This window comes from Rhineura floridana, chromosome 3, assembly GCF_030035675.1.
Source record: "Rhineura floridana isolate rRhiFlo1 chromosome 3, rRhiFlo1.hap2, whole genome shotgun sequence".
Classification (NCBI taxonomy): Eukaryota; Metazoa; Chordata; class Lepidosauria; order Squamata; family Rhineuridae; genus Rhineura; species Rhineura floridana.
The window spans coordinates 55,539,031-55,565,300 of record NC_084482.1 but is presented as its reverse complement, the minus strand read 5'-3'; the positions used below and the strand labels follow the sequence as shown (position 1 = coordinate 55,565,300).

General features: G+C 47.0%; 1 protein-coding gene across 2 annotated transcripts; it reads right to left on the bottom strand.

Moving 5' to 3' along the window:
- Window positions 1-3,523: 3,523 nt before the first annotated feature.
- Window positions 3,524-22,199, bottom strand: SLC25A10 (solute carrier family 25 member 10). 2 transcript variants are annotated; one of them, XM_061615902.1, is made up of 11 exons: window positions 21,762-22,199; window positions 17,962-18,081; window positions 16,845-16,959; window positions 16,708-16,756; window positions 16,361-16,402; window positions 15,944-15,987; window positions 8,768-8,838; window positions 7,640-7,732; window positions 6,334-6,411; window positions 5,989-6,045; window positions 3,524-5,487 (listed from the first exon to the last, which is right to left on the bottom strand). In XM_061615902.1, the coding sequence occupies exons 1-11, from the start codon at window positions 21,849-21,851 to the stop codon at window positions 5,386-5,388; spliced, it is 861 nt and encodes a 286-aa protein (XP_061471886.1). In that variant the 5' UTR covers window positions 21,852-22,199; the 3' UTR covers window positions 3,524-5,385. The 2 variants fall into 2 exon arrangements, with proteins under 2 accessions (XP_061471886.1, XP_061471887.1); XM_061615903.1 differs by lacking the exon at window positions 21,762-22,199 and adding an exon at window positions 20,652-21,704.
- Between the last annotated feature and the right edge of the window lie 4,071 nt (window positions 22,200-26,270).

Here is a 26,270-nt window from a genome sequence, read left to right as displayed (position 1 = left end):
ATATCTCTTGTGGGAGCCACTATGGTGGAAAACCTGGCCATGTACGAAATAAAGCAGCAGAAGAACGACAACATCTGTGTTTTCATCCATCACTTTGAACACTTGCCTCATTATTCCAAACAGAAAACTTTACAGAACGTCAGTTAAAAACATATTACATGACCAGTTTGTAGTTTTTATCTATTACTCTTATATCCAACCTTTCTTCCAAGGAGTTCAAGATGGCACACACGGTTCTTCCTTTCCCCATTTTATCCATACAGCAAGCCTGTGGGGTAGGTCAGACCAAAAGATGATGACTGGCTAAAGGTCACCTAGTGAGGACCATGGCTGAGCCGAGTTTTGAACTTGGGTCTCCCCAGCTCCAGACTAACATTCTACCCATTACGCCACATTGGGTTTTACACTGGAATGTGTATTATATATTGAAATATGCCACATCCTTTAAAAAATCCTTTTGCATACCAGATTTGTTATTCAAGAGAAGAGTGTGGTGAAGGGAAATTTATCAGCAGGGAGCACTGAATAGACAACCCCTCACATGCAGTCCCTGCAGGGGAAAAATACAGCTTGATTCAGCTGGAGTGCATAAACTACCCTCAAGTGTTAACAAGCACCACTGTTGAACTAGATTAGGGTGCTTTGGGCTTCTTCCCCGGTTCCTTCCAGAGTGAAGCAAAATTACATTGGGATAATCCCTAGGCCCTGCCTAATGAATACTGAAACTGAACACTTGATTTTGGCACGGCTGGTCGCTTTCTACCTCTGGACTGAGCTGCAAGGCAGTGGAAGATAGGGATCTTCCTAAATGGCAATCCGGCCCCAGCTCGTCCTCCCCCTCTGGCTGCTTGTCTGTTCATTCCACACCCGCCCATTCACCTTGCTCACTCCTCCCAGCTGCCCACTCGCCTTGCTCACCCTACACCCGGCTGCCCTGCTCACTCACTTGCCTGCCCCCCCATGCCCTAGACTCACTTGCAACCCTATTGCCATGCTGTGCCCTGCTCCCCGTCCATGATTCTGCATTATGGCATAGAAAAATATTCTATAGATTGGATAGAACACACAGACATTCTCGTCCCTGGTGTTCTACACATTATATAGCAGCAACTCCAATGCCCGCTTGTCAAGAAGACTTCATACTCCCTCCAAGATCAGAGGTAGCATGGTTCTAAAAACCAGCAGGTGAGGAACAGCAGCAAGAGGGCTACTGTGCTCATGCCCTATTTGTGGGCTTCCCATAATCATCTGGCCACTGTGGAAAGGAGGGTGCTGGACTAAATAGGACTTCGGTCTGATTCAGCAGAGATCTTGTATTATGTTCAGGCCTCACTCCCTGACAAGCATAACTGCACATTACCCATGTACTTGCTACACCTACAGTTTTTGGTGTACGTCTAAAGCACCTTTAGTGCTTTATGTATGTGTGTAACATTCCTTTTATATTGCTGCAGCCCAGGTTAGCATGGAAGCATCCTTGAAGGGGAAAGAGGTTGGGCAGGAGTCACATATGCTTCTCTCTTCTCCAGCGCTAATTTGGGCTTCCGAGGGAGCAGTCTGCGCCCAGGCTCCATTGGCGTAGTGCCAACTGACTGGAACCTTCTCCACAGCTACAGTGCTATGTGCATCACCCAGCAACCAAACACTCAATACATCCTGCTGGGGAGAAAGGAGGAGCACCCATTTGCTTCTGTGGACAGCAACCTCTCTTGTGCAGAGCAATGCAGCCTTCTGTGGCCACTCTGGGTAGGACTCAATGCTAGCCCTACTCAAAGTAGACCCATTTAAGTTAATAGACACAACTAACTTAGGATCATTAATTTCAGTGGCTCTACTCTGAGTAGGACTTAGTTGAATAGAACCCTCTATATCCATAGGTACTTGAAGAGGTTAAATATGGATATTGAGGGAGGGATAAGTGCCTACAAGTAGCTGCTGACCCCCAAAACCAGACTCAGGGACATGGATGTATGAAGTGGTGGCTACAAGGGATGCTAGTCAGATTCTCTGGGATGGGGAACCTGTGGCTCTGTAGATATTGTTGGACTCCAGCTCCAGCTCCCACCTGCCCCAGCCAGCATGGCCAATGATCAAGGATGATGGGAGCTGCAGGCCAGCAATAGCTGCAGGGCCAGAGATTCCCCAACACGGCATAGCAACTTTCAGCCTGTTTTGTCAGTGGGCAGTCAGCCACTTAGAGGCCTGTGGGTTTTTTTTACCTGGGGATACTGGAATTCTGCCCAAGAAGCAGAGCTGGGGATAAAACACTGTTATTGCCAGACATAATTATATTTTGCTAAGGTAACAAGCTTTCGTTCCTTTGGTCTCCTTCTCCAGCCCAATTAGCACCACCAGACTCACCTTTAGTGCAAGCCACACAGCATGGGGTAGATAAGGGTTGGCAGCCATGGCGTAGGAATAGGGATAGCACCTGCATTCAAGACATCGCTTCCTCATGCTCTGTTTGAGACAGACCAGGGCTGCCCAATGGAATCCATAGCCAAACACTACCTAAGAGGTGTGGAGAAGCAGGGCACTGGCATAGCTCAGATTCATAGCCAAGAAGACAAATCCCTCCACTTAAAATTTAACTTTGGCCATGAACTCACTATAGGAACATAGGAAGCTGCCTTATACCAAATCAAGCCGCTGGTCCATCTAGCTTGGTGTTGTCTACACTGACTGCCAGCATCTCACCCAGGTTTCAGGCAGGAATCTCTCCTGGCCCCGCCTGAAGATGCCAGGGACTGTCCCTTGTCCTTTCTACATAGAAGGCAGCTGCTCTACCACTGAGCTATGTCCCTTCCTACTATGTGGGTTTAGACAATTTGCCTCGCACAATAAAGACTCTATTGTAGCTGCCCTGCACTTTGTACCACAGCAAGGTAGAGAATGGGAGCAATGCGGAGGTAGAGCTCGCAGAACCAGAGGGGAACCAGACTGTGCTATGGCAACATCTTAGGCAACAAAATGTCTTTGGTCAGCCTGAAGTGGCTATGCTCTGATCCATCTAGAGCCAACAGTTTAAAAAGAAAAGACCCAACCACAGTCTTCCTGCACCATTCGGACACCAAATTACTGTACCCCTTAAATTCTGGCACCTGAAGGAGTTTGCGGCATTGTAGGCATGGGGCCTGCTCCCCCCCCCCAGATTGACACCTGTTGAAGAGGAGAGTGCTTTTCTCTCTTTTTCTCTCTGCAAAATAAATAAGGATAAAACAAAATTTAAACTAAAAGTGCTGAATGTCCCACATTTAAGGTACATTTTAAATTACAAACTTATTGAACCTTCTGGGTAGTTTTGAAAACTGACTACAGTGACAAGTTGCCACCAAGTTTTACTGAATTCCACATTGCACCCTCAATATTCACACCAATGCAACGAATTTTCCACTAAAAAAAATTGCATTCCAGAATCCAAATTCAAATCTTTCCAATTTGAAATGAATTTGAAGGAGGTAAATCTGAAGTGACAGGATCTATACTGAATGGGGCTGGAGCTGCAGGAACGAGAAACACCTGCTTGTCACAATTTACTTTATTGTCATGATTACAAAAGTGCTGATTTATTCGCTCTGGTTCTTCGACCCTGTAGAGTGACTCTGGAATGACGCTTCACACATGGTGGTGGTGGGCAGCCTTTCCATATGCTGCTGGGTGAGCAGACGGGCAACACAGAACCAGCAGCAAAGTAGGGACAAACAGCAGACACCACAATCATTTTATTAGGTGTGGTTCTGGGTGGGCCGAATCCAGAGACATCAGTGCTACAAGACAGGGCCTTGACAACATCACAGTAAAGCAAGGCAACCTGGAGAGACTCCACAGCCTTCTAGGCTTCCCCCAAAGCTGCCAAAAGGCTCAGAGGAACTGCCAGGGCAGAAATTGGGCAGGGAGTAGGGAAAGCTTGGCAGCTGGGAGGCACACAAGCCTCCCTTTAACACCTATCCTAAAGTAACTCTAGTAAATAGAGGGCCCTCTACCCTGGACCACATTATCCCATGCTGGGCTGAGGACAACAATTCCAGGTACGAAACAGGGCCTTGCCCACTTATTCCTACAGCCCCCTTCCTCCCCTCCCACCACTGAATGCAAGGAGGCCTGCTTGCTTTGGATACTTGAGCAGGAATTAAAAAGTTCTCTCCCTCTGGTTGAGCTGACTTGGCTCTTGCTACTTAGGAGTACCTCAGAAGCCTTCTCTCTGCTGTCCTTGATGTGAGCCCCACACACACACAACATGAGGCCCTTTGGTTCCAGGAGGCTTTGGCTGAGCAAGGTCTGAAGGTTAAAGCAAGAGGCAAAATGAAGGAGGTAAGACTTGCTAGGCTGGCTGTGGATTGGAGTGCAGCTTGCCCTGTGCTGCTGCTACTACTATTTTTTTTACTACCAGTCACAGTAAATGTAAGGGACCGTCTCTGCCTCAGACTGTAGACCTGAGGGTAAGAGGAGAGTGAGGTAGGAAAAAGGGAGCAGGCTGGGTACAGTGAGAGAAACCTTGTTTTCTCTAAAACATTTAAAAATTCAGGACCCTGAAGGGCAAGAAGGATCAGGGATCTCTGCCTGATGTGTTGCTGTCAGTGGCCCCCAGAACCCCTCTCCAGCTCACTGCACTCCTTATGTAAACATTTTAAAACAGAGAACATTATTTTTAAGACTCTGCTTCTGACATGGATATAGACATGCTTCTGCTCCAGAACAGCAGGGGAGGAAGTTGTGCCTGGTGTGGCAAGGTGACAGGGAAAAGGTCACAGTGTCCCCCCCCCCAAAACAACAACAACACCCTATGAAGGAGACTGGGAGGATGGAGAAAGGAGATGGTATGTTAGGTGAGGGAAGTTACTGCTCATGGCACAAAAGAGGAGCACTACTGTTTTGCAGGAGCCCTGGTGACAAGCATTTTGGTAGGAAATAAAGCAGAGGCCTTGTCAGAATGCTGGCTGTGAAAACAAGGGTATTGAGGAATGGCTGGGCATTGAGAAGGGAATGCTACGGGATCAGCAGGCACACTGCACTGCAGTGGCATTGCTAACAGGCAAGGAATGGAGGCAGAAATGGACTGCTGGGCACAGGAGAAAGACATTGTGGGGATTGGCCACTCATTGCTACTGGGCACTGAAGGAGAAAGTTCCGATTGGCTGCCTGTTTTACCATTAGGCACCAAACACAGTTAAAGGTTAGGGCTAGTAGTAGTGAGAGACTGTCAGGCACTGAAAGGGGGCGTTCGGTGAGAGGTCAGCTGGTGCCATGGCATTAAAAAGGGTGCTGTAAGACTCTTGCACATTGACAAGGAATCACGTGTGATGCTTGGGCACTGAGGGCCCCTAGCGTCCAGCCTCTCCCCGCATTCCCCCATCTTATTTTGTCTCTAAGCAGCCCTTTTCTCCCTCAGGCCAATACTTTCATCCCGAAGTATTTGCGTAGCTGCTCCAGGAAGACAAAGGTGAGCACCGTATGAGGGACCAAGCGGATGCCAGCAGGAACAAGTCCCTAGAAGAGGAAAGAGGTGATGGTCAGTTTCTGTCAATCCTGGAGATGTGGCCACAGACTGCAAACCTTCTCTGAGAAGGCCTGAACCAAGAAGGCAAGATGGGGCTAGAAATCAGGAAGGCAGATGTCCCAGGGCCTCAAAGCTGAGAGAAGCCCAAATTTTGACCCCATTTGTCTGCTGTAGGAGTGGGCACACTCCATCCTGAACCAGTATCTGGAGTGAAGTAGCCTAATATGGCTTATCTGCCATTGCCCTGAAGCCTGGCATGTAGCTGAAGTACTACGGCAGGGGAGGGAATGCAATGAAAGGGTACAACCCTGCCCCTTTGAAACCACCTTGTGGGGAGAAGGAAAGCAGCCATGTTGGAGAAGTATGGTTGCTGGGACTCAATAGGGCAGGAATGCAGGACTACGGAGGACTGGGTCTTGTGTTCTCTGCATTCTGTGCCTGGCACTACTTGGCACAATCACCCACAGATGCTCCCACTGCATCCATATTACCTTATAAAAAGCCAATGGCCCAAGCTTGGCAGTCTCCATCGCACAGTGCATGACACCCTAGAAGAAAACGAGAAGAAGTCAGTGCATGGCCAGGCACATATGGCTTCAAGTAAAGACCCCATGCTTGTTCTTACTAGGCTCAGTCTCTGGCTATCACAAATTGGTGAGGAGCTAAAACAGCCAGGGTGATGCTCAGAAGTAAGGGACATTCATCAAGCAGCAGCAAAAAACAAAAATCTAGGCAGGAGGCCAGTGATGTTTATACGATGATGCTTAGCACAGGGTCACTGAGTAAAGAATCAAGAGGTTGGAAGTCTGGGCAGCCATAGGGATCAAATCACTCACCCGATACTCCCCCTGGGAATTCATAAGGCGCGTCTTTAGTACATCCAAGGGCTGACACAAGAATGTGGCACATCCTCCCTGCAATCAAGAGGATGGAAAATTGGATGGCAGCAGATCCTTTGCAGATCCTGGCCTAAAGGGACATGACATGTACCCCACCAGGGGGCAGACACAGATATCACTTACCAAAAGTAGGAAGTGCTCACTCAGTAAGCTAGGTCTTGCCAAATGGCAAAACAAACCAACAAACCAACAAACCTTGCCACACTTCTGTATTGGATTAGAAACCTAGTGACGAAACCACATGAGGGAGGGGAATGACGAAGCTCTTTGCCCCGCTTGGCTAGGATAATATAGATGACTGGCCTGCCAAGTGGTCATCTAAAATTTCCACCTGGTAAATGGTCTGTTTTCAGCCATGGAGCAGAACAAATGGGAAGAGGCCACAGAAGCATCCGGCATTATCTGCACGGGAGGCACTGAAAATGTACAGTGCTCTCTAGTACTTTCTTCATAGTTCCATAGACCTAGAAAAGCCACCCCTCTGTCCAGCCAATTCTCCCTCCCTCCCAAGCCCTCCACAAAACCCACTTCTTTTGCAAAGTGCTTTTAGGGTCTTCAGTCTCATCTCTTCTGCACTTTTTGCCACTAACCCCACCTCCTCTTTTACCCATCCTTCCTGCCCCTTTATCAGAACTCTCTCGCTCTCCCCCTCTCCCTTCAAGCTCCTCCATCCGCATCAGTCCTCAGTCCATAGGTTCACAGTATATTATTACTCTCAAACAGCACCTAGTATGCTACTAGGACTAAACAGATGTTCAGTGATGTAACAGCAGTGGTTTTAAAAATGAGGATGAATCTAGTCCTAAACAGCTTATGACCCCACCAAGGCAACAAAGCCTCCAGCCAAGTACGGCAACTCCCAAGTACTTCATTATCACCACCACGACTACCTGCCCTTGGGAACAAAGCAAAGAGAGACGCTGTGCTGCCGTACATTGTGCCTTGGTGTGTCATCATTCATGCAGGCCTGGTCTACTGCCTGGCAATGAGATCACTCTTGTGGCTCAACTGTCAGACAATTCTACTGTAAGTGATGAGCTTTCTGGGTTTGAAATACAGACTGCAGTTCTTTGCAGGGAAGGACTAGGATATTCCTAACAACCCATCCTTGGCAACTCCATGGACTTTGGATTTCCAAAGGTGGAAAGAGGAGATGGATCAGTCATCAAGGCTACAACTCCTACAAATATATACACACACAAATAGTCTTTGGTTTTGCACACACACCGAGATATACACTTACAGCAATAAAGCTGGCCAAGAAATGGGTAAGAATATTATCGGAGAGCACACCAGTCCCAAGAACCAACTGCTTAGCCTGGTCGTAGCAGGAGAGCTGCAGGGAAGCATAAAGTTGTGAGATTGGTCCCAGATCTGTCAGTGCCCACAAGCAAACAGGCAGGCTGGCCCTAAGCCTAATTTGCCCATTCTCTGCTGAATCACAAGTGGTCAGGCAAGACACCAGTCCCTGCAACATATCAGCAGAACAAGCTACAAAACTATGTCCAATCCTCTTAGCGTTCCTAGGAGACAAGTCTACTGTCCCATCAGTTCTTTCAGTGAGACAAGGAAGTTGTAGGCCTAACTGAGGGGTGGGGGATTTAGGGGTCCTCCAGAAGTTGCTGGACTACCATTTCATACTATTAACTATGCTGCCTGGAGCTGATGGGAGTTGGGAGTCCAAGAGGATCTGGAGGGCACCAGATTCCTCACCCCCAGCCTGACCTATTTTTAAATCCTTATGCCAGAGACACATATGGACTATGGGATACAGGATCCCATTCCCCAACCTACCTCTGGTCCTTTGTGCTATCACCCCAGTGCAACCTCGTCACACCAATCTCTCTCTTTGAGAAATCAAGTAACTATTCATCCACACAGCCTGACCTTATGCTCCCTGCCCCAATCTTTGCAAACCCAGACAGAAGAGGAAGCACAAACAGACCTACAACATAGCCAGGTAACTTCTGGCACAGAGACAAAGAGAAGCCTGAAATATTTTAACATCCTGGGTAAAAAACAACAACCAGCAGTGCAGTCTGCAGATTTTGCAAATCCATGCTGACTTCTGAATGCTGCTATCCTAAGGCAGCTGCCTAGGGCTTCCCAATAAGAAAACTGGCTCTTGACAGACAGACAGACAGATTGTGGAGGATCATGCCTGGACTAGACATCTTACCCTGCATCAGCTACAGAGAGGGTGTCTCTTCTGTTACACCTACTAAATCCTATTTTCCCTCCCCAAGTGTGCTGAAAAGTGGGCATATATGTAGGGACTCTGGTGGAGATATGCCTAGCTGAATATGCACAGATGTAGGGTGGAGTTAGGCATACATCCATCATCAACTATGATTCTCTGTTGGATCCCTACCTGTCCAACGGTAACCAAGGCTCCTCGACTTGATGCCATTGTTGCCCCTGTAAACAATTTCTTCACACCCTCTGTAAAAACAAAAGGAACCAGAGCATGGAATTTACAGGGTAAGGGATTCTTAGCAGCCCCATCACCTGAATACTCACTCCCAAATTCCTCCCATCCAGATGCCTTGCTAGGCTGCATAGTATGCTAACAGATGTGCTTTTTGCTCATGAACTCTTCAGCAACCACGGTTTTCCCATCCTCAAGACATTGGTCAGGAATGGTTGTTCTCTATCGCTCCCAAAGATATGGGAATGCTGTTGTATTATAATCTGCGAAATGCTTGGAAAACAGGACAGATCAATAACTTCACTGTATTTACCACAGGCTAGTTTTATCAGGCTGTGAAATAGCTAATAATTTAGCTAACATTGGAAGATCAGAAACTGTGATGGGGCATGGCTGCGGTCAAAGATACTGACACCCTATCACAATAATGTCTCTGTGGTTGAAATATTAAAATATAAATCTGTTGTTAGTTATCAAAGCATCAGAGAAGATCCCCTTTAGATGCCTGTGGACGGGACACAACTGCATAAATTAATCAACAGAGACAGGATTGGCTGATACAAACAAATTCTCAATCCTGGGTCAGGAGTTGGCTTTCAAATATAACCAAAGAGACAGACGCTCTTTGGATCTAGGGCTGCTTCTATGGTAGGCATTTAGTGTGCAATTGCCATGCCTTATCCACACACAATTTATGGAAGGTCAGCATGACATCACCAGCCATTTATCATCCTCCCATGCTTTCCCAGTGCTTCTTCCATCTGTTTTCCCCTCTTACTGCAAAGTTTGACTTTTTTTGAGAATCTCCAGAGCTGAAGATGCCCTTAATGCTACTTTTCTGGCTTTTTTCAAGGGCAAAGTTTTGACATGGACAGGGATGCATCTGTCGCATCTCAGCACACATTCACTATAACCTTTGCTATGGGTGCTATTTTGGAAGGCCCATTTTTAAAAATCTATCTTTTAATTAATGCCCAAACACTCTCAACTAATAAAATGAAAATATTAGCAAAATACAATGGAGTTATGTCATTATCAACATTTTAAAGCGAGACTGAGAAAATGGTGACGGAGGAGGTTGTTTTGTTCTGAGCTCCGTGATTCCCTTTTAATTTACTTCATTATACAGCCACAACAGTAAACCACATATCTTTATAGCTAGTATTGCTTCATCCATAGAAGGCTTATTATACAGCCACAAGAAAGGCTGTATACTATAGTCAGCATGGATTTTTCACATTCTGTAATGTTAAATTGAAAATACCCCCCCACATGCCATTCTGATCCTTCCCATAAGCTCATTTCAAAATAAAACCTTACAAAACTTATAGTCCTGAACTCAGGAACGCTTGCTTAACAACCCTCTCAATTTTCATGGCGATAAACAAAACAGTCAGAAAGAATTGAGAGTTCAAAGTCTAAAGAGAGAGGAAAAAAACCCGAGAACCCTTTTGGACTTGTTTCTCTGAGAGTTCTCATAATCTGTTGAAATTCATTACAAATCAGCCATGTTCACAGAGGACCTGTAGTCCTGTTACTGACCTTGCCCCATACTCTGATCTTCATCTTCTGCAGTTTAAAAGTTAAAAAAATGCCTGGCTGATTTTTAATTAATTTAAGACATTTTGCATTGAACTGAATGATAATGTCAGGCATGCTCAGTAAGAACCAACTGTCAGTGGTCTAACAGCCAGACTCACAGCTGCTTGGCTTGGCTAATCAGGGGGCCACATCCACACCAGACTTTGATTTCACGTGAGTCATGGCTTCCCTCAGAGAATCCTTGGAAGTGTAGTTTGTGAAGGGTGCTGAGAAGAGACTCCTGTTCTCCTGACAGAGGTCCAGTGGCCAGACTGGTTTAACAGTCAGCCGCTCTGACTGAAGCTCTGTGAGGGGAACAGGGCATCTCCTAGCAATTCTCAGCACCTTTCACTAACTACACTTCCCAGGATTCTTTGGCTCTCTAAAGTGAAATAAAGGTCTGGTGTGGATGTGGCCTAGGACAGCTTTGGTTTAAATTTGGGTGGAAGGCTACATGTGCCTGTTGTAGAATAAAAAGGTGGGGGAAAGCCTGAAAAGCAATGATTCTCTTCACAATGTTTTCCTTTTGGAAAGGGGCTTCCCCGCTGCCCAGTGCCCACTCATTCAATCTCCTCACCTCCCCCTCACCTCCCCCTCACCTCCCTGCCCCTCCCCCAGGTCAGTGTTGGACTACAATCTGGGAGACCAGGGTTCGAATCCCCACACAGCCATGAAGCTCACTGGGTGACCTTGGGCCAGTCACTGCCTCTCGGTCTCAGAGGAAGGCAATGGTAAAACCACCACTGAATACTGTTTACCATGAAAACCCTATTCATAGGGTCACCATAAGTCGGGATCGACTTGAAGGCAGTCCATTTCCATTTCCAAACATGATTGCACAGAAATAAATCCCATTGAACTCAAAAAGTATGCAACTGATCAAACCCACCCCCTTCTCCCTCCTATCCCCTCCCTCTTGCCCCTTCCCTCCCACTCGCCCTCCAATCCCCTCCCCCTCCCCATGGTCAGTTGCATGATTGCACAGGAGTAAATACCTTTGAACTCAGTAAGCATGCAAATAATCAAACCTGCCCTCCCTTGCCCCTTCCGTTGCCCCTCCTCCTCCAATCCCATCCTTCCCCCACCTCCTCCTCCCACTCCCCTCTCCCCTACCTTTCTCCCTCCCTCTCCTCTCCTCTCCCCTCCCCCATGGTCAGTTTTACCTATCCTAACCATGATTACATAGGAGTAAACCCCATTGAAATCAATAAGCATGCAAATGATCACAGCTGGCTTTCCCCTCCTCCCCTCTCCTCTCCCTTCCTCCTCCCCTCCACTCCCCCTCCTTCCCTGCCCACTCCAGCCATCCCTCCCTCCCCTCCCCCAGGTCAGTTTTACCTATCCTAAGCATGATTGCACCGGAGTAAATCCCACTGCTTAATCCTCCTCCTCCTCCTCCCCATCCCCTCCCCCTCCCCTGTGATCAGTTTCCCCTGTCGTAAGCATGATTGCAGGGGAGTAAATTCCACTGGATTCAATAAGCATGCAAATGATCAATCCATTCCTGGCAAGCTTGGACAGGATCCCATTTCTTACCTGCCGGATTAAAAAGCAGAGAAATTCACTAGTAGGCAAAAAACCTTGCGGTTTAAGAATGTACCTATAAGCCACAGATATTTCCACCGAACTTTAAAAAGCAGGGAAATTGGGCAGCTCTAGTGAATGCACCAGGGGAGCAGGAGACCTGACCTCCTCTCTGAGATATTGGACTGCCCTACAAATTGGTCAAAATGCAAACACCATTTCGGTTGGTCTTTCACAGTCCAATCCACTTTCTGTGTAGCTTGGAAGAATTTGGTAACGTGCCTCTGAGCATATGGTGAGTGGTAGCAACACCTGCAGTCAGCCCAAATAATAGAAAGAAGACATGTGCTGTGCTGATCTTGTTTTAGCAGGGAGGAAGCAACATTATTAAGACAGCTGACATAGTTCAGATGGTCACTTTGAATATGTCTGATTTCCTTTGCAATTGTAGTGAAGTTTCCTATAGGAAATCATTTTCTTTTGCTTCTATTTCTGTGAATATGTGAAGTACAGCAACACATTGCAAAATTTACACTAAAAAAATTCCAAAAATAATTGTGGAATAATGGCACTGACTATTCTGCAGAATAGTCTCCACTGGACATGAGGAGTGTCTCAGCTTGCACAACATAAAACAGTGGGAGATGAAATCTATTCTCGCAAAATTCTAGGTGTGCTCTATGTTTTTAATTGACTGTGCCCACCTTGCCTTAAATGAAGTGGTTTAAACATAGCAGGCTGAAAACATGCATCATGGGCAAGCCAAGTTTGTTTTTTCCAACAGCTAGAGTCATTGCTTAAGTAGCAACATATTGTAATCAGTCTGATTTTACACCAAACTGCAGTTTCAGATTCAACTGTTAATGCAACCAAAATAGAAATAGAACATAACCTCCAATTTGAAACACAAAAGGCTGTCTTCACCATCATATGACATAAGAACATAAGAAGAGCCTGCTGGACCAGGCCAGTGGCCCATCTAGTCCAGCATCCTGTTCTCTCAGTGGCCAACCAGGTGCCTGGGGGAAGCCCACAAGCAGGACCCAAGTGCAAGAACACTCTCCCCTCCTGGTTTTCAGAAACATACTGCCTCTGACTAGGGTGGCAGAGCACAGCCATCATGGCTAGTAGCCATTAGCCCTGTCCTCCATGAATTTGTCTAATCTTCTTTTAAAGCCATCCAAGCTGCTGGCCATTACTGCGTCTTGTGGGAGCAAATTCCATAGTTTAACTGTGCGCTGAGTAAAGAAGTACTTCCTTTTGTCTGTCCTGAATCTTCCAACATTCAGCTTCTTTGAATGTCCACAAGTTCTAGCATTATGAGAGAGGGAGAAGAACTTTTCTCTATCCACTTTCTCAATGCCATGCATAATTTTATACACTTCTATCATGTCTCCTCTGACCCGCCTTTTCTCTAAACTAAAAAGCCCCAAATGCTGCAACCTTTCCTCGTAAGGGAGTCGACTTTGAAAAGACTTTGAAATTAATAAAAATAAAAATAAATTTGACACAGGTTTCTCGGATGAATAATGAGAGAAATAAAATTTTCTAGATTAGATTCTCTGTAGAAACATTAGTAACACAGGAAAGAAGCAAAGTAAGAAGAACACCAACAAACATTCAAAAATGTAATTTTCCATCTTTGGAGATGGCAAGTATTGCTACCACTCACCATATGATCAGAGGCACATGTTTAGGGCTGGCCCCAGGCATGCCGGGGCCCTTGGGTACCAGCCTGCCCTGGGCCCCTCCGCTCCCCCTCTGCCATCCACAGAACTTAAGCATCCGCGGACTGCAAGACAGGAGCTTTCGTGCCACCCGCCATCCCCCCGCTATCAGCCAAGATGGCGGCAGAGGCTTCAGCCCCTTAAGGAAACCTCGGCCACCATCTTGATTGATGGCAAATCTGCACGCCGCAAAAAACAACGAAAAGGTAGGTAAAGTGGGGGGATAGCGAGGGGATGGCAGTCCACGGAGGGCCCTCTGTAGCTCCAGGGACCCTCGGGCCAGTGCCCCACCTGGCCGCCCTTTAGAACCGGCCTTGCACACGTTACCAAATTTTTCCAAGCTACACAGGAAGTGGATTGGACTGTGAAAGACCAACTGAAATGGTGTTTGCATTTTACAATATCTCAGAGAGGAGTTCAGGTCTCCTGCTCCCCTGGTGCATTCACTAGAGCTGCCCAATTTCCCTGCTTTTTAAAGTTTGATAGAATAGCTGTGGGCTATAGGTACATTCTTAAACTGCAAGGTTTTTAATTGTGATTTTATTTGTTGTACACCGCCCTAAGAGCTTTCTGCTATAGGGCGGTCTAGAAATGTAATTAAATAAATAAATAAAAATAAATAAGGTTTTATACCTATTAGTGAATTGTAATTTACTTCAACATTATAAAGCTAATTAAAAAGAAAAAAGAAAAAACTTTTCTGGTCACTGCCATTTTTGCAAGGTTTTTCTTAATGAAACTTCCAATCCAAAACAAATGTTATACAATTTGGTTTTTTGACATTTCATGGGTAGTAATAGGCAATCATTCTTAATAAATGAATAAGTTCTTAGAAGCAGATAAATAATACTGATTGTTTAAAAATGATTAGTCAGTTCTGTCCACCTTGCCCCAAATAGCTAACCAAGTGAATTGGGCCTTCTTTTCCACTCGCAGTAGTAACTTCATACCCTGTGGTGTGGACAGAATATAGCAAAATGTACAACAAAAAAAGTGCAATATCTTCAGTAGTGTGGAAAATTGATCACAATTCTGCTTGTGGCTTAAAGCAAAGAGCAATGTTTTATTAGCAGTAAGAGGCATTTTCTGATTTCTTTTTGTTGACCCCAAATATTTCAGTGAAACTTTTTTTAACAATTCAAAGTCAGGTATGATTAATGGGTGACTATGTGTTAAAAGAATGTGTGAGGCAGGCCTGTATGCATGTAGAGGTCCATGTGAGGGGAGACCTCAACCTAATCAGGGTTCCTCCTCACATGGAAGAGTATGACATGCATACATCAGTAGGCATGGAGAAAGTGGGAAATGCATGGCTATGACACACATCAGTGCCAAGGGCTGTGGCTAGTCCTGTGGAAACACCCCGCACCACTTTTCAGCACATGGAGAAGGTTGCCTGAACCACCCCCCCTTTAGCTATTCTTCCTAAAGCCTCCCATCTAGTCCACTCTTTCTGCAAGGGTGGCTTGTTGCCTGCGGATAGGAGTAGCTGCTCAGACCTGAGTTTGTCTGCTCTTGCTCGGTTTCACAAAGTGAAAGACTGGCAACTGGTGCCCCAGCCACCATGAGCTCCCATTCTATGCACACTTGCCTGAGAGCAAGCCACGCTGAATATGAACCAGTGGAGGCTGCATGCCTTATAGACTCTCTGCTCCTTTACTGTTCTCTTCAGTTCCCAGAGCTTCAGTAGAAAGCTACCATTCCTCACCCTAGCACTGGACATTAGAGGCAGAAGGATCAGGTCTTATTTTTTCCACCTGCTGTTCTCCCTCTCTGACACACACCTCTCTTTTAGACTCTTCTCTCCCTGTGCCCAGGACTCCACATGCTTGTTCTCTGTGATGGCCTAGAAGCCAAGGATGCGGGTCAACTTTCAATTCCACAAGTGTAAACTCCAGATCAGCATATCCCTGTACATTTCCAGTCAGCTTACCCATCCTTCTCCCTCCAAAGGTTCAGCTGCAACCAGTCTTAAGGGTATCTTGCAAGCACCTAAAGTTCCTGATCCGTAAGAGTCATTAAGGGAGGTGGCTTGCCCAAACCTGCACACACTCACCCTGCCACCAACTTAACTTCCAGGAAGTTTGCCTTTGATGGCTTTGCCCATTCTCCCGGCTCTGGTTTTGCCATCTTTCCGAGGGTCCTAGAGACCTAGAGGGTCCCACTTTGCATAGAAAAGAGGCAGGTATGGCAGTGGATTCTCCTCAACGTTCACTTGTCTCATTCAGGGAGACCTGTCAGAAGCCTCTCAGGAGCCCAATCTGCTGCACACTGACCAAGTTCTTACCTTCACGAAGCACCCGATACAAGCCATCCAGAGCATGTGAGTAGCTGGGAAGCAAGGAGAGACAATTAGCAACCTAAACCCATCTTGCTGCAGCTCCTGCCTCTACACGCTATACTCTACTTGCCACAGACTTGGCTCTGCCCTTACAGATCTATAGGCAGGGACCTATACATCTTTGAGGTTTGATCCCCAGGGGGCGCTGCCCTGATCCAGAAAGGTGCCTTGAAGCTACAAACAATGGGCATTAGACGATGAATGCTGCCGCTCTGTGGTCATGTAGCTTCAATACAACCCTTTTGGGAGGGATGAAGGCTTTCACAGGACATACACACGCTCCTTGATGCTCTCATTTACCTCTCCCACATTTGTGTGACTCCTATACCTCCCTCCCAAATTCTCTGCAATCTTGACACTCACTTGCGCCGCAGATGTGCTGCCTGCTTCACATCATTCTGCATCCTGTGGTTGAGGGAGAGCATTATAGCATTAAGGGGACTTAATGAGGGGTAGGGGAGATAAAAGCCTTTCCCACACCATTCCCCCCTCCAATGATACTGAGTTTGCTCAAAAGCAAGGCAAGTGGCAGGGACAATGGAATGGCCCAGAGTTCATGGGATTTGGGGAAGGGTGTCACCGCGCCCTTCCACTCAACCTGCCCTCCCAGCACAGGATTCCGTGTAAAGGATGACCCAACTGGCTCACAGGGAGTTGAAGTGGGAAAAGGTTTAAGCACAGACCTAGAGAAAGGGGAAGGAGACACTGACCTGACATTCACCATGTCAGCTGGGGTCCCCACGAACCCACCAGTGAAACCTGCAACCAGAGAACAGCAGGTGAAAGGGGACTGTACAACCTGCCCTAATCCGACCCTTGGTGCTGCGCTTGCCACATCCCGGCTCACCTCCTACTGCGCCTAGCAGCACCTTCTGGTAGAAGGGCATTGGCCCCTGGGCACCCTGGCTCAAGCGGTCCCGCACAGTCTCATAGATGGCAAAGCGGGTGAGCGAGTATGTCATCTGAGGAAGCAGAAAGAATCATAGCAGGACGGCAGCCTTGTCTCATGCCCCGGCCCTGCCCAGCACAGGACAAGTACTCATCAGAATCACCGTGCAGCCACAGCACCAGCTTAGCATCTGCCCACATCCTCCCCATGTATGGCCACAGTCCTTCTGTTACTGAGCTCATGTCCTTATTGTGCCCTTAAGAGTCGTGGCAGCGTCCTTTTCACCAGTCAGCTGGCATCACCTTGCAAATATGCAAGAGGTGCGGTACCCAAGAGAAGCCCTCTCCTTCCTCAGAGCCTGCTTGCCATAGGAGAGGCCAACTGTAACCCAATTAATGAATCATAAGCATGAATTCTGCAACTACAATGATGCTCAAACATGACTGATTTGGCTACCTAAGTCTGGTTGCAGAAATCAATTTAACCTATTATGAAGCCCCTTGTGGGGATTTAGAGTGCTCATGCAGTGTTGTGGGAGAAGCAGCAGAGATGTTGGTGCGCAGGAGTGGGAGCCACTGTGACCATCAATATGCTACTAAATGAACATGCCATTAAGAAGGAAGGTGGGTACATGTCATGACGCTGCTGCTGCTCCCGGTTTGTCCTCATCGACACAGGTTGCCTGACTTATCAAAGGTTCAGGTGGGAGACAGCCTAAAAGGACATGTCTCATTTCAGAAATTCCTGGTCCAAGTACTTGTCTGATCTCCTCAGAGGGCTGGGGTTATTGCACTCTACCAATTTTCTGCAGGAATTTTGCCACCAACTGTGACCAAATGTCAGTTTCAGAGAGGGCGAGACTGCATAGTTTGCAAATCTCTGTTCCCGAAATCAAATACAGTCTCAGTGCTGAATCTATGGAACAGCCTTTGGAGGATGCTGGAAGAAGCTGCTGAACTTCTCACAAGCAGTTTGATGGGACCATGAAGCTGGCAAGTGAAACCCTGTTATAAACCCAAGGAGCAGGACCAAATGGATTGTGGCAAGCAATCGTTGCAGCAGCCTAACAACTCACCTGTCGACAGAGGGAGGCGCTGAGCCCATTGTAGAGTGCCAGAAAGCCGTTGTTGTGAATCACACGCAGGGCCATGCCTGTCATGCGTAACTTCACTTCCTGCTGGGTTTGTAGGTGGACCTGGGCAGGAACAGCAGGGGGCAAACAGGTCAGGTGGGATTCGCCAGGCTCTTCACTCCTTGAGTGCTATCCCAGGGTCACCAGGACAGGAAGAGATGAAGCAGCCACTGCACATGCACCTCTGATGCAGCAAACGCATGAAATTGCAACTAACAAACAAATAACCCTCCACATCAGCAAGATCTCAGGAATTCATTTTAAGCTCCCACTTCGAACCTTTTACCTCAAGGGGACTGCCCAACAGGGGTGATCTTCCTATTTTTAAAAATACAAGAGTTCTCCAGGACTGATGTTTTTTCCCAATCCTCGTTCACCCTTTTGAATAAGAATTGTTTGAATAAGAATTCTCTTTGAATAAGAGACAACCCCTTTGAACAAGAATTTACAGCTTTTTGCTATCCTGACTTCTTTTTTCCTTGCAGCTTTTCCTCTCCATTAGGACATATGGCTAGCCCAACAAAATCCATTCCTTGCGGAAAGGCAAGTCCTAGTTTCCAGCTACCTCCCTCAATTCCACCCATGCTCCATCTACCAGATACTGTTCTCTCCCTCTCAACTGTAAGCAGGCCCCAGGGGTCTTGCATTCTTCACCCCAGAAGCCTAATGAGTATATTAATTTTGGATGCTTTCACAATCACAGCTACGGGGCATTATGTTCCAGCCAGGGCAAAGAGCTCCCTTGACAGTATGGCAGCTGCATCCACAGAAGCTTGCTAGCCCATCTACTTTTGTAGGCTGAACTGCTGCTCAACCATTAGTTTTCAAGATTGCCATCTCATATGCAAGCAGCCTGGTCTTGCAGTCCGCTAATAACACAGCCACGTGGAGAGAATCTAAGTGAAAAGCCTTCCAAGCTGATAAAAATCAAACCCCCTGGCAGGGCCACTGGCATGCCGGCCCTTCTCCTGTGAAAGCGGAAGGGTCAAGCAACAGGGGGAAGAGGTAGCCCACGGTAGCCTTAAACCTCCACCTCTTAAGACCAACCTTGTGCCATCCTTTATGAGATGACTGTATGGGGCAGGAGTCCAAGCAAGCAGCTGGCAAGAGACTCTTGAATGCAATGGTCAGAGACTTCTAGGAGCAGGGGTGGTGAACCTGTGGCCCTCCAGATGTTGCTAGACTACAACTCTCATCAGCCCTGACCATTGGCCAGGCTGGCTGAGGCTGATGGGAGTTGAAGTCCAACAACATCCGCAGAGCCACAGGTTCCCCTATGCCTGTTCTTAGAGACTTGGTTCATAAAGAAAAGGACAAGATCCATTCCCATCCCTTTTAGAAGCAAGTGGCCTGAAGCAGCAGTCCTGATGGAAATACCACACCAGCTGAGGCTGCAGAAGGAGCAGTTGCCAGGAGAGGGCAGTGAAGTGGTGGCTGCAGCCAAGATGGGCAGTGTTCCCAGGCAGTCAGTGGCAGCTCAAAGATCCATTGTGGAGGATGAAGCTGGAATTTGCTCATCATGCAGCTGGCAAGGCCCAGAGACACAGAGCAAGTAATGATGGAGGCTGAAATCTGAAGGAATCTCCTAGATTAGCAGCTTCATGCTGGCATTAACATGCCGCTGCCAGACCATAACAAGGGAAAGGAATGTTCCCAACACATTAGGCCCTGGGCTAAACATACATAATGCTCAGGGAGAGGCGAGTGGAGTGGGTGAGAACTGTAGAACAGGCTTTGCCTGGTAACTCATCATTGGCTGGACAGAGAAGCTTTGCAGGCCCGTAAGCTTCTCTTCCAAGCAAACTGCCTTTCCAGTTTATTGAGTTTGACCAGTCCATCCCCTCTCCATGTCAGCTCTAAAGCAGCCTGTGGGTAGAATTTGTCACTTGATTTTGATCAGTGAGTGCCAGAGCTGGGAAGACACTGGAGCCATTAAGAGCAAGCCCCCATTCACTGCCCCCTGCCACTTTTGCAGTGACTCAGGAGTGGGCAACCTGCTGTCTAGGGCTGCATGCACCCTTCAGCCTAATTTCAGACTAATTTCATGCAGGTGGCAAGGAGGGGGGGAAACAGGGTGAAAGGGGCTGTGGAAAGAGAGATGGGGGGAAGGCTCTGGCCACACGTACCACCAGTTTGTGGTCTCTACTGGATTTTACCCCCCCCCCGAGAAATGTAGCCCTAGACAGGAAAAAAAAGGTTGCCCATTCCTGCTCTAGGTTCACACAATAGAAAAGTGGGGACAGCTGTGTAATAAAAAGGGTTTAGAGCTGCCGTTCTCAAAATGCTAAGCAGGCCTCTGCGTGGAGATGTGTGAGGCCTGTTGACACGGGGCCATTGCCTGGATGACGTTTTGACCTCCCTGACCCGTTCTTTTCTTTTGACTTTCCTGCCCCTTTGTCAAGGATGAACAAGTGTATCTTACCATTTGAAGAAGCCTGGATTGTATTTTTAAAAAACGTAAGGAATGCCCACTATTACAACTATGCTAGCTTGGAAACAAAGGCAGTAAAGATGACACCCCAAAAGAAAATAATTTATAAGGATCTCTTTCATCCTTTTTTCATCACAGTATGGATAAACATTGTGTCAACTAATGAGGGCTGCCCACCAGAGATTATGAAGAGAAACGTTACCTGGTTTGCCCCACTGACCTTGGACAGGTCCCTTCCGCAATGTGCTTCTGCCTTGTAGAGCAGAAACTCTGAGGGGTCTGTACAGTGCCAGAAGCACAGAATCGTGGCTGAAGGATTTTGTTTTTGTTTTTCAGACCTCCAGTCATCCCCTTAGCCACTGCCGCTGAACTCTAGGCAATACCTTGAAGTCCTAGCTTCCTAACCAGCACAAACAGGCCTCAACCACTCAAACCATGAAAATGCTGCCTAAATCTGGTATCACTGGCACGTGCTAGAAGCTATACCTACTTTAGGAGGAGCTTTCAACAGATCTCAGTTGCCTAGAGCCCAGGACCTGACTGCTGCGGCGACAGCTAGAACAGACTCTGGACTGTTGCAGGCAGCGAGCTTACTTGAGCACCACTTCCTGGAAGGGAGCCAGTGCTGCCAGGCCAGAGGGAGCCACTGCAGGGCACACAGCAGCACATGCCAGTCTGTTGTGCCTAGGAAACGAGACACCAAGGAGTGCCAGGGGCAGAATGCCAGCCGTGGGCAGTGTCTCTTGCCTGGGCAACAGAACACTTCTGTACACCTCCGGATTTGAGGGGTGTGTGTGTGTGTGTGCGTGCAGGACAGTTCCTAGTATCAAGGGTGCCAAAATGGCAGATAGATATTGCAACCAACGGTGTGTGTGTGTCCGTGTAGGGACGAAGCCCTACACCCTCTAACCACACACACTCACTTCTCCAGGTTGGGCGGGTTCCTTGTCCTGCCCCCCCTCCTGCCTAGCTTTCCAGGCTGCCCTAAACGTAAATAGGACTGGTGATATGGAACCTGCAAGGATATGCTTAGGAAACTTTGCAGATCAGCCCCCTTCACCAGTAGTCGGAGTTTTTTTTGGGGGGGGGAGGAAGCGGTGAAAGAATTTCCCAAGCGATCAGCCGCATGGAAACACGCGGCGATTTAAGGCGGAGGGGGCGGCTACGAGGGAAGAAGGAACTGAGGTTGTGAAAAGGGCCGGCAGAGAAAGACGCAAAGGAGCCAGAAGAGCAGGAAAAGGCAGCGGGCCAAGGGGGGCGGAGGAGGTGGTCCTCATCAGTCGCTAGAGGCGCGTCCCCCCCCCCGACGCACCTTGAGCAGGTCTAGCGGGTGGGTACAGCAGGCCGCCCCGCAGGAGGCCAGGCCGCCGAAATACCAGCGGGACACGCGTTTCTCTACCATCGCGCCGGCTCTGCCTGCCTGCTCTCTCCCTCTCCTCCAGAGATCCAGGCAGCCCGGCCTCCTCCTCGCTGCCGCTGCCGCTGCCGCCACTCCACACCCAGCGAAGCCTTAAACGGGCAACGCCAGCCGTTGGTGGAGAGACACCTTAAAAGAGCAATGCTAAGGCCAGAGGTGCAACAAGGGGGGGGAGCCTTAGTTGGGAGAGGGGCCCTATGCTTCTCTTGGTGCCTAGCTTTATTGTTAGTCCGCCTCCCCGCTTCAGTTTTAGAGCCACCTTTCGGCGATAGACTCTAGCATAAGGCATCACTGATCTCCGCTCCTCAGTTTATCGCTAACCTGAAAGGAAATCTTAGCTCCGTTTAAATCGAGGAGCAAAGCAGCTTTTGGCTTCATTGCAAGTTCACACACACTGCGGTGATTGTTTTTTCAGGTGTGCACCTAAGTTGTTGTAGTGTAGACCTAAAACTTGTAAGGTGTGAATGGTATGTTCCAGCAAACAAACAAAATTAAGTTTCCCACCCTTGAAAAGCGATATTCTGAACATGTGTAGTTTAAAACTGCACAATTTTGAAAACTAACATAGATCATAGCACCATCATGATTAGGGGAATAAAATGGGGTTTGCTTCTGCTGCCCTGATGCTGAACACATTTACATGGGAATAAGCACCATTTTGTTTTAGAAAAAGATAATATATTTTAAAAGTAAATATAATTAAATGAACATCTGTAACCATGTCTGTCTGACGGCCCACTGACTATAAGAAAGAATGCTGCAGCAACCTGTGGCAACCAATGTCAGTTCTGGTAAGTCTGGCCTGCCCATGCTGGTTTAGGGGCTGATGCCAGGCTTGTTTGATTATGCTTTCATATGGCATTGGATGGGGGGGGCTGTGGGACCCTGGTCTTCAGCCCTAATTGCACCACTGTCTCAAGGAAAGTGTGAAATTTCCTTACACAAAGATCAGGGATGAGTCAGCATTCATTAAAATGCTACAAGAAAAGGAATATATCAAAAGTAAAGCTGTGAAATGCTGAGGAATAAAAACAGAAAAAACCCTTTCCCTCTCAGGCCTTCACATCTCTACACCTGCTCTATGAAACAAACACTTGTGTTACATCTTGTTAGGGATGGGTCACAAAACCATGGCTATGTATATACCATGCATTGAAAGCACATTATTTCCCCCCAAATAATCCTGGGGACTGTAGTTTGTTGCAGATGCTGGGAATTGTAGCTCTGGGAGGAGTAAACTACAGTTTCCAGGATTTGGGGGTGGCGTGGGGAAATAATATGCTTTTGGTGTATGGTGTGTGCACAGCCTATGTTTCAAGTAATTATTTGTATGTTTGAATAAGCCATTTCAGATCAAGTACACCCACACCAGAAATTTCATATCACCTCAATCACAATAGCTTTCAGTGGAGTCAGTCCACATATTCATAAGCCAACCCTATGGATGTTTACTCAGAGGTCCCACAGCATTCAGTGAAGTTTACGCTCTAGCAGGACTTTTTTTGTGACAATGCTCACTGATACAGAGTACTGGCACCTCTTTTTTTTGTTGTCCACGCCAGCCATTTTGTGCTGGCACCAGGACTTTTATCAGTATAGAGTACCAGCACCTCATATTTTTTTTTACCAAAAAAGCACTGCACTTCAGTGTTTTTAAGATTGTGGAATTGGAGCTGATAGATTATTATGATTCCCACAGGAACGCCATAGAAAATGGTATCCCCTTGGCAAATTACACAAACACAACCATCACACAGTATCCTTGCCCCCCCTGCCAATATGAAGCAGGGCAGAGACACTCACTGCTTATAGCACAAGATAAGAACTGTTGAAGATGTATGCTACTGTCAGTTACATTCAAATTGCAAACATAATGTCTATTTACGAATAGGTAAAAAACCTTGCGGTTTAAGAATGTACCTATAGCCCACAGATATTTCCATCAAAATTTAAAAAGCAGGGAAATTGAGCAGCTCTAGTGAATGCACCAGGGGAGTAGGAGACCTGACCTCCTCTCTGAGATATTGTACTGCCCTACAAATTGGTCAAAATGCAAATACAATTTGGGTGGTCTTTCACAGTCCAATCCACTTCCTGTGTTGTTATGTGCCTCCAAGTCGACCACGACTTATGGCGACCCTATGAATCAGTGACCTCCAAGAGCATCTGTCATGAACCACCCTGTTCAGATCTTGTAAGTTCAGGTCTGTGGCTTCCTTTATGGAATCAGTCCATCTCTTTTTTGGCCTTCCTCTTTTTCTACTCCCTTCTGTTTTCCCCAGCATTATTATATTTTCTAATGAATCATGTCTTCTCATTATGTGTCCAAAGTATGATAACCTCAGTTTGGTAACATGTGCCTCTGAGCATATGGTGAGTGGTGGCAACTGTTCCCCTGGTACATTCACTAGAGCTGCCCAATTTCCCTGCTTTTTAAAGTTTGATAGAAATATCTGTTAGCTATAGGTAAGTTCTCAAACTGCAAGGTTTTTTGCCTATTAATGAATTTCTCTGCTTTTTAATCTGGGAGGTAAGAAATGGGACCCTGTGCAAGTTTGCTGAGAATGAATCGATTATTTGCATGCTTACTGAGTCCAGTGATATTGACTTCCCTGCAATCATGCTTAGGATAAGTGAAACTGACCTGGGGGAGGGGAGGGGGAGGAGGAGGGCAGGAAGGGGAGGAGATTGGGTGGGTGGGCACTGGGCAGAGACCAAGCCCCTTTCCTTTCCAAAAGGAAAACATTGTGAACAGTATCATTCTTTTTCAGCATTTCTCCTACCTTTTTATTCTACAGCAGGCACATGTAGCTTCCCACCCAAATTTAAACCAAAGCTCTTGTGACGCCCTTCCCTGGTTCTCCCTGTCAGGTTCCCACCTGCTTGTGGCTACTGCCTTTCACTAGGCACCACCAGGGACACCACCAGTCCGGACTGTCCTTTATATGGTTTCTCACTCCGCTGTAGCCCAGATCTCACTAGATCCCACTGCTAGGCAACACCACCAGTCACGTCCTGTAACCAATACTCCCAGAGACTTTGCCTGAGTCTCTCTCTAGCTGGTTACTTTTGTGACTGCGTGCTTATGCTGTTCCCAACCCATTTGTATCTATATATAAAGCATACAACTCTAGGTTGCTCTGGATACTTGACTTGTTACTATTTCTCCCTTCACCACTGCCACCATTAGATACTGCTTCTGTTCAGCCTTGGTAATTACCTTGCCCTCCCTTCTGGTCTGTATATTCCCCAGCCAAGGATCAGGCCTTTGGTAAACCAAAGAAGTATTTATTTACTAATAACAGGAAATAACAAGATTACTTTAAGAATGTTTCACATGCGTATGGTTTCATATATGGTTACACTTTATGTTTCTGTTCATATATATCCTCTTTAAATATCAGCCAAATCCAATCCAAACTTCCCTCAGAACTCTGCCAACCAACTCAACAACCTCTCTCCCACCTTCCAACCAACCCCCCTTCGTCACTCACAAACCTCCATTTATACCTTCAGCCAACCAGCCACTCAGTCAATCATCATCCAGCACACTTCAGCTTCTCACCCATGTACTCCCCCTTTCTCTCTCAGTCAATTACCATACATCACCCAATAGACCCGCACTTACCATATTTACAGATGCTAACTTACAGGAACATCACAGCTCTCACTGGCCACATCCACATCAGACCTTTATTTCACTTTAGACAGTCATGGCTTCTCCCAAAGAATCCTGGGAAGTGCAGTTAGTGACGGGTGGTGAGAGTTGCTAGGAGACACCCTGTTCCCCTCACAGAGCTTCAATCAGAGCAGCTGACTGTTCAACCACTCTGGCCACTGGAGCTCTGTCGGGAATAGGAGTTTCCTCTCAGCACCAATTTAATATTATGGAATACAAAAAATCCATGCTGACTGTACAGCCACTCCTGTGGCTTTTTAACTCCTGATCTTGGCTACCAGCTATCTAATGACATGCCAGTGCACGTATGTGGTCCTCCAAAAGTGACGGGACCCTAGAGATCAGCTCCACGCAGAAAACAAATTTCCAAACAGGCATGAATTATGAGGGTAACTTGTCTCTAGGATAGCAAAGGGATCAAACTGGTCTGAAAGTGCCATTCTGAGTGAGTCACATTGTCATAAATAGGGAACAATGGGGCTTGTTATAATTTATATAACCTATCATTCTTCCCTAGTACCAAAGTATGCTTACTGACAAAATATTGCTACCATGAGACAAGTAGAAAAAAGGAATCAAAGACCAGAATGCTGAAGTATTTTATAGAAAACTGGTTTTATTGCGAGATTTTTTTCAAAAAAGCCCAAACTGGTTTTATTGCAGAATATTTTTCAAAGAAGCCCAACACGTTTCAGCCTGTAATCACAGGCCTTCATCAGGGGCTA